General features: G+C 36.3%; 1 protein-coding gene across 1 annotated transcript in view; it reads left to right on the forward strand.

Annotated features, from left to right (window-relative positions):
• Positions 1-12,444, forward strand: part of DENND4C (DENN/MADD domain containing 4C) — a 48,354-nt gene that overhangs the window by 19,490 nt on the left and 16,420 nt on the right. The window contains 11 exon segments of the mRNA XM_009891505.1: positions 382-482; positions 1,966-2,184; positions 3,155-3,300; positions 4,456-4,491; positions 4,726-4,856; positions 5,735-5,867; positions 6,325-6,531; positions 7,208-7,336; positions 8,086-8,230; positions 10,913-11,038; positions 11,811-11,945. Coding sequence (XP_009889807.1) covers positions 382-482; positions 1,966-2,184; positions 3,155-3,300; positions 4,456-4,491; positions 4,726-4,856; positions 5,735-5,867; positions 6,325-6,531; positions 7,208-7,336; positions 8,086-8,230; positions 10,913-11,038; positions 11,811-11,945 — 1,508 coding nt within the window.

Here is a 12,444-nt window from a genome sequence, read left to right on the forward strand (position 1 = left end):
CACACGCATATTAGTGTGCCTAAATTAGCAATTTTTATCAGCAAGACTGATAAAAAATTCTGAAAGGGAAATCGGCCAAGTGACACTTCAGCTGAACAGTCCAAATCAAATCTTAATGCAGATCCTCCTTACAGACTGGAGAAAACTCTACTCATAACTCAATTTATACTGTTCTGTATCTGAGAAAATTAATTTCTGAGTTATTTCACTCCCATTTTTTTAGTTTTGACAAATAGGGACAGGGACAAGATTTCTTTTCAAAATTATTTCTTTTTTTTAGTTACTACATTCTGAAAATGAAGCAACCTAGGGCTGTGGAAGCTATTCTTTTTTATATGGTCTGTATTTTATGTATCTTTTTTTCCCTTCCCTGTGTTTTAGATCAGATGATAAGAAGAGCACCAACTGGAAGCAGTTTCCTAAGAAGCCGTGTAAAAGTCTGCTCAGCACCTTAAAGAAGCTGCACCCACAGCTGGCAGCAGGTGAAATACATAAAATAAAATGGGAAGGGGTAAGAACAGAAACTGCCTAAAAGAGGGACATTAAATATTCAGAGAACACTACTAAATTTTCTGATACACAACTACAAGTCTTAAATTGTAATTAGTATATAAATGTAAGGACTCCCTTCTATTATATGTGGTGTGAATTATTTTTTTAGACTTTTCTTTGCTGTGACTTCTTAAAATTTGAGCTTTTTGTTAGCCTTTACTTGTGATGAAATTATACGTAAACAAAGATTCAGCCAAAACACATTTGGATCTCAACTTAAAACAGTATTCACAGTTCTGCTCAAAGGTAATAGAGGAAATGGGGATACGAGTAAAATAATTCTGCATATCTTAGCTATTGTGCAGATACTGCTGAATATCTCAGATAATGACTTTTCTACAAAAGTGGTCAAGTAGCAATATTTTGATGAAGTATTTTGTCAAAAGAAAAACTGACCATCTTCAGGCTAATGATTTGGACAAGTAAGAGCAAAGTTGTAGCTGACCTAACAGTTTTCAGGTATTGCTGCTTTCTGACTGTAGCTAGTCTCTTTAAGGTAAGCTGGTTCAGAGTATGCTAGGTTGCATTGTTATGGAGAAGGAGACAATGATAGCCTTATAGGTATACAAGATAAACAAAATTTGTAAATTGTGGAAACAGGAAAGTGCATTAATTAAGAAGTGGGTGTTCTTGCCTCAATTTTCTATATTTTATTTTTTTTCTTTGCAGATAGCCCTTACTTCATAGGTTAGAAAACCTCAGCTTTTCTTTTGGTTTTATCAGCAGGGTATGTCGTGCAACCTATGTAATACAGAACTAGTTCCCAAATTTAACTTGAGTAGAACCAGTGGTCTTTTTTAGATAGACAGTTTTTACGTTTTGGCAGTATTATAATACATATGTTATAATGTTTATTTATATATATAAATATTTATATCACAATAACTGACTTTTTTGTTATAATAAAAAGCATAGAACTATAATTTTCAGGAGTACCTGCTACTGTTTTTTTACGAGTGCAAGAGTAAACTCTGAAAGTCATCTACTTGCTTCTACCCTTTAGTGTACGCCGATGTTAGAATTTTGATTAGAAAAGTAGTTCTAGGCCCTTTCTTTCTAGATGTGCAGTCTTCAGAACAGGGAAAACATGGTCCTTTGTGTTGGTGTTGGTATATTACTGAAAGACTACATTCAGTTTGGTGTGCGGTAACATTGACTCAGCTGAGATCCTTCTCATTGTTTCGTGTCCCAGAGGACTGAACAAGTTAGAAAAACACCTAATCAACTCTTGGGGTAACCTGCCTTTTATATGGGCCATATCAATTTGGAAATAATCACAGGATTTCTAGTGTTTGTCACTTCTGAATATGGGCAAGTAGAAAAAAGAAAAATCTGTCTTCAGCGTGTTGCAAAAGTTACCTGTTTGAAGACACTGGATTTTCATATAGGATTGTGTGTGTTGCTCATTGCTAGTTCATCGGAAAACTCAAGAAGGCTCTGCAGTTGAGATGACTCCTATTGAGGCAGATTTCTCCTGGCAGAAGAAGATGATAGAACTTGAGATGGAAATCCAGGAAGCTTTTCTCCGTTTCATGGCATCTATTTTAAAGGGTTACAGAACATTCCTCAAGCCAATCACGCAGGCGCCTTCAAATAAAGCAACTGCTGCTGATTCCCTGTTTGATCATCAAGGTGAGGGTGAGGCAAACCAGCTGCTGATAGCATTGGCAGCGTTACAACTTTGAGGAGCTGTTTAACTTTAAAAAGGTCGAAGTTCCCTTTGATTGTACAATTCTTGGCAATATTTAAAATTGCAATTGTATAAAGTTAAACTATTCAAAGTTGGTTAGAACATGGATGTATGCACATAGAACTGCGGTTTTGCAGTAGCTCTGATATTAGAAAAGCTGTCGGTCAGTAGCATGATGCCCTCTCTGGCATATTGTGTAAGGGCAGCTCTTGCGAATGAAAGAATATTTCAGTTTGTACAGAGTGAAAATGCCGGAAGCCCAGTAATGAAGAACAAAGTAATGTTCTTGGTATAAATGGGAAGATAATAGAGAACGGGGCAAAGTTCAGAAACATTAAAAGACAATAATCAGCAAAGGTCATCTTATATTCCTGATCTTATCACCTTAAGTTCTCAGATGTGTTCATGAGTTGAGTGCTAGATAAAAGTCACAAGCGTTTAATTTTATATGTGGTGCTTGTCATCTGGGGTTGTTGATTTATTTATTTATTTATTTTTAATTACTGGGAGAGACATTTGAGAAGAGATTTTTAGTCAAAGGTTTGGAAAGTCATAAATGTTTTCAGACCCATCACCTCTTAGGATAACAGTCTTTATTTTATTATTGTTTTAACTGTTAGATACTTCTTTTGTACGAGGTCATCATCTCCTTTTTCTTGCACAAAAAGTCAACAAACACAGTGAGCAGATTACATAGGTGTCATGACTTATCAAGTATTGTTAACTATGATCAAAAACAATTATTAAAAAAAGCTGGTTTAATCTTCTGAATGCAAGTAATGATAAGCAGTTGTTTTTATTGATAAAGCCAATACTTTATGTATTTAAAATATTTTATGTTGACACTTTATATGTTAATTTCTCATGGAACTCGTAACTGGTATTTAGCTGTGTGTTCCTTTTCATAACCAGGATTTTTAAAAAGCAGAGACCGTGCCTATACAAAGTTCTACACACATCTCACCAAAACACAGATATTCAGCCGTTTTATTGAAGAGTGCAGTTTTGTGAGTGACAAGGATACTGGCTTGGCATTTTTTGATGACTGCATAGAAAAGGTGAAAAACATGTAGTGGTACTATTAAATTATATGCTTCTGTTCATTTTGCATTATTGTCCTCATTTTTAGTTGCAAAGTTAGATACCCTCTGCAGCAAGTATTTTGAGGGATTGGAATTCTTGGTGGTTATTGCTGAGTCATTTTCTTCCTTTATCTTCTTGCATGGTCATAATTTTTTGTGTTGATGTAGGAAACTTCCATTAAAGGCCTGTAGGATGTCCAGCTGTAAGATAATGTGAGGAATACCAGTAGCTGACACTTTAGCACAATGCTATGCATGTCTTCCCTTTAAATGCTAATCACCCTGCTTCTAATGTGTAATTATCTACCAGTGGTCATCTGCGGTTTTGCTCTTTTTCACACAATTTAAACTTAAAACACAAAAAGGGGAGCCTAGTACTTCACTTGTGATTAAAATTAATTTATGTAAATAAGATTGCATTTCATTAACTGTATTTTACACGAGAAAGATTTCTGTAACCCATTCTTGGTTTTTGAAACAAAGTCTCTTCAGCATGGTTCTGGCCTAGGTGGGTTATTGAGTTTATAGCTTCATCTGTAAAATGCCAAGTTCACAATATAAAAATCAGGAGCTCGAGAATTATATGTATTTTTTTAAGATGTATAGGTATGATGCTGGGCAGAACCTTCATTTTCATATGAAGCTCTTACAGAATGAGTCTTTGATTCCGATCAAATTAACACTTGTAAACAGACCACAAAATAAATGTTTAAAAGTTTCTTTGCCTTTATTTTTCTTTCTGCTGAGTATGGAGTATACTTTGTTTAATATTGTTAGTAATTTGATATTATTGCAGGTTGTTAATGTGCTGCATACTTAAATTGTCATATTGAAAATATCTGCAAACAGCAGTTTCTTTCAATTAAACTAAATGAAACCACTTTCCTTTGATAGATTTAGGATTTTGTATTTAGTAGGTAATGTCAACAGACTGAAAGCATGCTGATTATTGCATTTTCTTAGTTTCAGCAAAGGAATTATTTGAAAAAGAGATTAATGGCTTATACAATAATATGAAAGTTTAGTGTTTCTTATTTAATGTTTCAGTAAATGGCACATCTTTAATGGAATTATTTGGGATTTTTTTTTTATTTGAGAAGACATGCTAATTTTTTTTTTCTCTTTTCCCAGCTTTTTCCAGATAAAGGAACAGAGAAAGGAGAGAAGGTATTTTGTCTTTCAGAATGTTTAAGGGTATCTGATTGTGAAATAAAAATAGAAAGACAAAGCTGTGGACTTGATATTTAAGTAATTAGAACACATATAATTTATATGTTATATATGTAATCAAATACAATGTATATTAAATATATTTATACATAAAATAACATAATTAATGTTAAAAGGACATACTATCCCAAAGCCAAACTCTGTACTTAAATTACAAACTCTTGTTTTCAGGTTGATGTAGATTCTGTTGAAGATGCACGGTTGATTGAGCTTGATGAATCACAAAAAAGTGAACACACAGTGTTCATAATGCCCCCAGAACCTCCCGCTGATGATGGACAGGAGCGAGTGCCAAAATACAGGTACAAGTTAAACAGCCACGTGTAGTGACACTAGAATGCTTATGCCATTAAGCAGGGCAGATATTCCGTCTTGGTGCAGGACTTGCCTTGATACAATGTTCAGAAGAATCTTTAAAAAGGTACGAACAGCCCAGATTCTGGTAAGTTTCTGAACCTGTAGAAGTAAATGTTTTGTGTGTGTGTATGTATATTTGAGGGCATGTGGATTTTAGTTTTAATTTTTCAGTAACTACTTGCCAACTTTATAGTAATACTTTTCTACGTGTATTCACTGTCTTTCTTCCTGTTTGAGCCATGTATGTGTATTCTATAGCAACTGCAGTGCACTTTGTTTCACAGTGGAAGTGGAAGGGGGTGGGTAATGGGTCTGCCTGGTATTACTGATCTGTGGCTGATGAACCAAAAGAGCAAAACAGCTGCTCCACTTTTCAGACTTCTTTCATTCAGTATTTTTCAGCCCTGTGCAGGAAATGTGGAGTTTCAGACACTCTGGGTATGATTTTTTTTCTTCCTGTCTCTCTTGGAGGTCATGAAGGTTCTGTTTCCAACTGTTGGTCTTGTTAGTCAATCTCTACTTCCCTGACCTTCATGATATGGATGGCAGTCTGGTTCATGTTTCCATTGTCTGTGGAGATTTATTGTCCAAGGCAGCTTCTTGTGATGTCTTCGTGAATAAAAGTAAAAGGATCTTGCTCTGTGCTTTCCTTTTTTTCTTCCCCCCCACCCCTCCGATTCTTTATTCTCCTGTTTGTCAGTTCTTTGCGTGCACATTGTCTTTGTATGGCTTTCCTGCTCTCAGCAGGTATGTGAAAAGCTTTTCTTTTCTTTTCTGTTTTTTATTGTTTTGTTTTTCTTTTTTTTTTAAATCATCTATACAGCTATAAAAACTTCCCACGACTAGATTTCAAGCTCTTTGACAGGCCACAGGAGCTCAAGCTTTCCTTCAGCAGACACCCAGGTGGAAGCAGCATTTCAAATAGTCCAGCACTCATGGCAAAGAGGACAAAACAGGTCAGATGAGTCACTGTAATTACTGTGTGAACACTGAAATATATAAAGTTTTTTGGTAAAATTGCCACTGTCTATTTATACTATGTTAATATTGTTAGAGGTTAGGTCTTCGTAACTATTGAGAGTCAACACCTGCAAAAGAAGGCAACAAACAAACAAATTAGCATCTGAGATTACAGTTTGTTGTCAAACCCATTTTTAAGCTTTAGACTGTAATACAAAACAAAAGGAAATTAAAATTAATGTTGAATGGGGGTCAAAAAAAGAAGAGGATTAATTCTGATGCTAGTTTTCGCTTTCAGAGAGCCTTAATAAGAGAGCGGTGAGAAAGGAGCTTCCGTTGAATGTTTGTCTGTTATTAAATGCTCACTTTTAAGAAGCCACTTATCTAGTGGCTAGATTCTAGATTGAGGATGTTTCATCTTTTGTCTTTTTTTGTTTTGTTTCACCCTTACAGGAGATAAAAACAGCCCACAAATTAGCCAAGAAGTATTACGTAAGCCCCCCACAGTGGGCCAAGTGTCTCTTCAGTCATAGTTACAGCCTGTGGTTTATTTGTCTGCCAGCCTACATCAGAGTTGCACATCCCAAGGTCAAAGCATTGCAGCAGGCATATGATGTTCTGATTAAAATGAGGAAAACTGATGTGGAACCACTAGATGAGGCAAGTGTGAATAAAAAAACATTACCATAAACGTGAAATAGAAGACAAGGTGCAAATATAGTGTGTTTCACCACCACCACCAGGTTAAGCATACTGACCTGTTTTAAAACCACCTTGAAATGTTCTCAAAGATGTCTGCTTAAGTAGGGCACCTGGAAATTCATTTCCTTTTTCATCACCAGCCTAGTGTCAGCTGGGCCAAGTGCTCCAACTTTGGGTTGCTAGTCTTTTCCCACACTTGTTCAAGAAAGAAGTTCTTAATATCCCTGTTTTTTAAATGCACTTTGAATTAAAGTTTTGCAGCCTTACAGAACTGAAGGGATAGTGGGTTTGTGTGCAGCATACCATTCTTTCAGTAGTATCCACAGGCACACAGCAGCAAGTTATCCTACTTTTTGCGTGGGTGTTTCCTTCCCTCCTTTATTTCGCAAACCAAAGAGCTGAGTGGAAAAAAAATCAGCGTTCTCAACAATGTGACTGCTGATGTTATTTCAACTCGTCTGATTTCCTGTTTAATTTTTGCTCCATCTTCTGGCTGTTGAGTGTTAATGTACTGAGTAGGTGCTCTTACATGGCTTTCCCCTTTATGTGTGTAAAAGTTGGAAATTGCGGAAGAGCTTAAGTTGTTTCGGAATGCTCATCATCAGTCCATTTATGCATTTCTTTATTTTGTCAGGTCTGCTACAGAGTAGTAATGCAGCTCTGTGGACTGTGGGGTCAGCCTGTTCAGGCCGTGAGAGTCCTTTTTGAAATGAAAAATGCTGGAATACAGCCAAATGCCATCACCTATGGTTATTACAATAAGGTAAGAGAAGTCTTGACTGGTGTCTGTCTTGTTGTTGTCACTCCCCTTGTCCTGTAGCACGTTTTAAAGATTTTTTTCTTACAGCTCTTCACTTGGATTTGCTGATTCTGTTGGACAAACAATCATTTTGGACATGCTTACATTTCACTGGATCTACACTGTATATGGTTTTACACTGTTAATTTTACATTCTTGTGCTGTTTGGCTAACCAAAATTTTTTTGAAATATACATTTTGGTGTTTCCATTTCCAAGTTTTGAAACTTGTCTAGTGCTTCCATGTCAAAAGCGTCTCTTCCTGGTATATCCTTTAAGTAGCAGGATTCAAGATGGATGAAGGCTGGAATTAGGCTAGTTGGAGTAGCCTCCTCCTCTTTTCCTTGCTTACAAGTTCCTGTAATAGGCTGATGAAAACTTCTTAGTAAAGTAAACTATGTAAGGTCACAGGAAAAGAGGTGCTACTACGGTCTTTTGTCGCTACCGAAGTACATAAATAAGAACAAACTCCACCTTGTTTACTTAAAGAAATGTCGATCCATTGTTTGCTGTTACTCAGCTGTTGTCTGCAGAGCTGTGGGATAAAAGGGAACAGCACATAAAAGGAAATGGATCATCAAAACTCAAATATTTGTCCTTCTTCACATGATTGACAGAAAATGCCTTTTTTTAGTATGGAAAGAAAAGCTTGTCACTGTACTGTGTTTCGTAGTGTAACTTTTTTACCAGTTACTGCAATGTCTCTTTCTGTAGGCAGTTTTAGAGTCTCCTTGGCCTAGCAGTAGCCGCAGTGGCATATTCCTGTGGACAAAGGTACGAAATGTAGTTCGTGGCACAGCACAATTTAGGCAGTGCTTAAAGAAATCAACGCAGATCCCACGAGTACCTGTGATATCAGGTAATAAGTCAGTTGAAATGGATTTATTTCTGCTGAACAAGAGCATGACATGCTTTCTGAGGGATTGCAGCTAACATTGTGGCTTTTACAAGTGGAAAATCTTTCCTTAAGTGTATAAAAATTGATAATTGCCAACTTGATGCTTGAAACAGTGTTAGAATGTCTTGCACACACTGAGGAATTAATTATCTGCATTCTATTGCTAGAATTTCATATTCTTATTTTATATATTCAAGCAAAATTATTTACTGTTGTCTGAAGAGGTTAGATTTGTTTAAAAACCTGAAAAGTTAAATCCTCTCTTACTAACCAGCTCTCGTTCATGTCTTTAGCTCTGCGGAGTACCACGGGTGGAAGTGATGGGGACATGGTGAGCCATGGTAGCGTGGATAGTTCTAATGATGCTAACAGTGGGGAGCACACTCTCTTCGTCAGTGACTTAGTCAGGCTTGATTCCATTGATAATCACTCTAGCACAGGTACTAGATTCTGCTGGGTTTCACTACTAACAGTCCCTCAAAAGGCTAAATTTTCTAGTCTCCTTTTGATTTGCCCTCCTCAACCACCACCTTCCCCTCTTGAGGCTGTAGAGAGTGAAGCATGAAGTTAAACTATGTAAAGAAAAAGAAATACAGTGTTGTTAAATATTACTCCTTTACCACAGACCATGCTTCTTTAGTTTAGAGTAAACTGTAGCAGAAATACTGTTATGTTAAAATAAATGTCTTGCTGTGATCTCATGAACCTTGCCTTTTGTGCTAGTTTTCAGGAAAGATATGAAGCCTCTAAAATATGAGTGTTCAATTTTTGCATATTGTCATTTGTTCGTAGAAATGATTGTGTGAGTAAAATCTTTCTCTGCATTAAAGGAAAGGAGTGAAAGTTGCTGAGGTGATTAGAAGCTAACACTAAAATATTGCTCCTTGATGGTAATCCAGAAAGGCCTAATTAGCATTCCTGGAATTAGTATGTTATGGTTGGTTATAGTAAACTATGCTTTTAAAGGCCATATTCAAGCTTCTTAATAGTAGTTGCTAAACTTGCAAATAAATATAGAAATTATCAGAACTGTTTCATACAGTCTCTGTGAGACACCCTGGAAATGGAAAGATAGGTAATAAGCTGGAGGAAAACTCTACCTTAAACATGGTGTGCGCTACTCCAGGCAAACTGGAGTAAAATGAGTGCACAGGAAGGTAATCACTTGAGATGGAAAGACAAAATTCATGGTTCTTTGTATCTGCTTTAGTACTGATTACATCCTACCTGTGCACAGTCTCAACTAAACTTCCTTTCTGTGTGTACTTCAAAACTTAATATAGAAATGGTTCTTGTGCACTCTTCATGTTTTTAATATCTTGAGCCCTCCTGTAAAAAGAACTTTGAGTCTGATTCCATTGCTTCATCTGATATGCTTGCCTAGATTACTGAACTTCCCTTCTCTCTGCTCTTTGTTGCTCTGCTTTTTGCTCTTTGCTGTCTCTTGGGTGCCGCATTTGTCCTTGGCTCTCACGGTGTGGGGTGCAGACTTATATGGTGTGAAGCCTTAGATGCACGTGTGCATTATTTCTACCCTTGAATGTTACTTCTTCAGGTAATTCACCCATTTATTGGTAGGGTCTTTTCACTTCTGTGCAAAGCAGGGATACTAACATTATTGAAATAATGATAGAGAGAAAATAAGAAGCAAAGAATGTCAGAACTTACTTTTCTCTATAAAAGGTTTTTAATATAGTAGCCAACTGATGGCTGCTTAGACTTTTAAATTAAATTCTTTTTTACATTTTTGCTCTTTGTTAGTAAAATAAACAGCAGAAATATGTATTGTAGATAAATTGTGTCTGTCACTCAAGTTTTATGAAGCTTCCATAGTAAGTAACTCAGTAACTTACTTAGACTTCGATCTTTTTAAATATTACCATGTATTCCAATAGGTACTCTAAGGCATATAAATAAGGCTGTTTAACGTGTTGCTGTGGGATATGTCCCATACAGTATTTCTGCATATGCAGCAGCACTTCAGATAAAAATAACAAAGAAAAGAGTGTCTTTCTGGATTGTTTCCTATGGCAGACTTTTTGGACTACCGTAAACTTTTTTTTAGTTTAAACAATGAGTTACAGCTGTCAAGTGTAACTGGTACTGTGGCGGAACAGAGTTCTTAAGTCTTTAGATTTTTACATTTTTTTCTATTACATTTTTATACTTTGCACTATAGCACAAAGGTGTAGCATAGTTTATGGTACAGTTCTTTTCAGGCATGTATTCATTGTTAGAAGCTTGCTCAATTACTATTGTGCTTGTCTCTGAGTTTCTTTTGGGAATTTAGCTTGCCCAGCAATTAAATATTTCATGCTAATGAGAAGGGAAAAGAATGAAAGGAGATGTGTTAAAAGTAGTTAGTCGCTATAGTGTTCCTGGGGGAACAACTTGTATTTAATATAATAATTAGAGAATATAATAATTAGAAAATTTGGATTGTATAGCCTAATTGTCTCTGCTGTCACCATCACCAAGTAGATCTGTGGACAGATTAGGCATTTTGGTGATCTTACTATGAACTTTTCTGGCAAAAAAAAAAAGGTGAAACAAATTAATTTCAGTTCTTTTATTTTCTTATTGAAAAAGAAATTTAGGAAAGAAAAATAAATCTGAGGCATGTGTTTGCATTCCTTCAAACAGGTGGTCAGTCAGACCAGGGCTATGGATCCAAGGATGAACTTTTAAGAGATGATGGGGATAGCCTTCATGCAACTGAAACACAAGTAGAGAAAGATATTTCTTCTAAAGCTGAAGACCTAATAGGAGGTTAAGTATGCATGTTTACATTGATGAAGGCTTTTTGTAATAAACCTGCTTCATGCATTAGACTACCACAGATACTTAAGGTGTTGAATTCATAATGTGCCAAGGTCAAAATATGACTGTGTGCAGTCTGGTGGACTACTTCTGTGCCCTAGATAATAGCAGTGGAATACATATAGGTAGAAATAGCTTTTTATTGGACTAATTTCATATAGATGGAAAAAAATGGACAGGTGCTGGGGCGCACAGTATTTTGTATTCCATTCCTCTCATTTGTATGTTTGAAGATTTGACCATTTTTTTAGCTGTACCAGTTGACCTAATAAAATACCCTACTTTTTCCTACAAACCCTGGGTAGCCAGATTTTGCCCTTAGTTTTTCTATATTTTGTTGTTCTCATTACTGAATCTGTTTTCTGTCTGTGTTACTAGATACTTAATGTGATTTAGGGCTTCTAAAGCTGTCATTAGACAAGTAGCCCTGCATGGAAATCTGAGAACTGCTGTTCCTGCTCTAGTTTGGTTAATTGAAAAAGTACCAAGGGAAGAAATTGGCAGATGCTCTAACCCTGTGAACAGCTAAGCATGCTCCGTGTAATACTGTCTGCTGTCATCTGTCTGGGTATTATTTCTAGGATATGCTCAGTACGTAATAGGACTGATCCTTTAGGTTGTAATTACATAAGGGAATGGTGTTTGCATTTGTATTTTCCATAACAGTGCAAACGAAATTATTTAGTTAAATTAACTAATGTTCACATTCTTTTTCTTGTAGAGGTCTGTACTGAGAAATCTGATGAAAAGCATCAGCTGAATATAGAAACTCACAGTCCAACAGACCCACCTGCTTGGGGTAACAGTATTGTGAAAGTTCCATCTGGCATTTTTGATATCAGTGGAAAGAAAGGCAGTGGTGGTGAGTCACTGGCTGAAACAGAGCTTGCTGAAGTCCTGATCTTGTTGTCCTATAGTGTTTTGCAATCTTTTTTGTGCTTGTTCATGCTTAGAAGAAACGAAACTTCTATTTGAGGTGCAGATAGATAGCACATTTGCTTTCCACCATTATACTTCTCAGGTGAAGGAACCTGTGGATTCTAAGGATTGAAAATCCCTGTTGGGTAGATTGAAATCAAGATTTTCCCTGTTCCGCACTGAAAGTGTTTCAGTACTGTACTAGAAAACCAAGAGAATTAGGGTCTCTACTCTTGATTTTTGTCTCCTAAACCTCACTGACCTTGGAGAAGTCACTTCACATTCCTGTGGTTTACATTGCCAATGTATAACCTGGGAACAATGCATGTTGTCTTTGTGCTGTACAAAATAGATTTACATGTCTGGACCTTTATGATGAGGAAGACTTACGGATATATAAAAGCCAAATCTTGGGGCTCATTTTTTTTCTTCCTTTG

Source organism: Charadrius vociferus, unplaced genomic scaffold (assembly GCF_000708025.1).
Source record: "Charadrius vociferus isolate BGI_N301 unplaced genomic scaffold, ASM70802v2 scaffold198, whole genome shotgun sequence".
Classification (NCBI taxonomy): Eukaryota; Metazoa; Chordata; class Aves; order Charadriiformes; family Charadriidae; genus Charadrius; species Charadrius vociferus.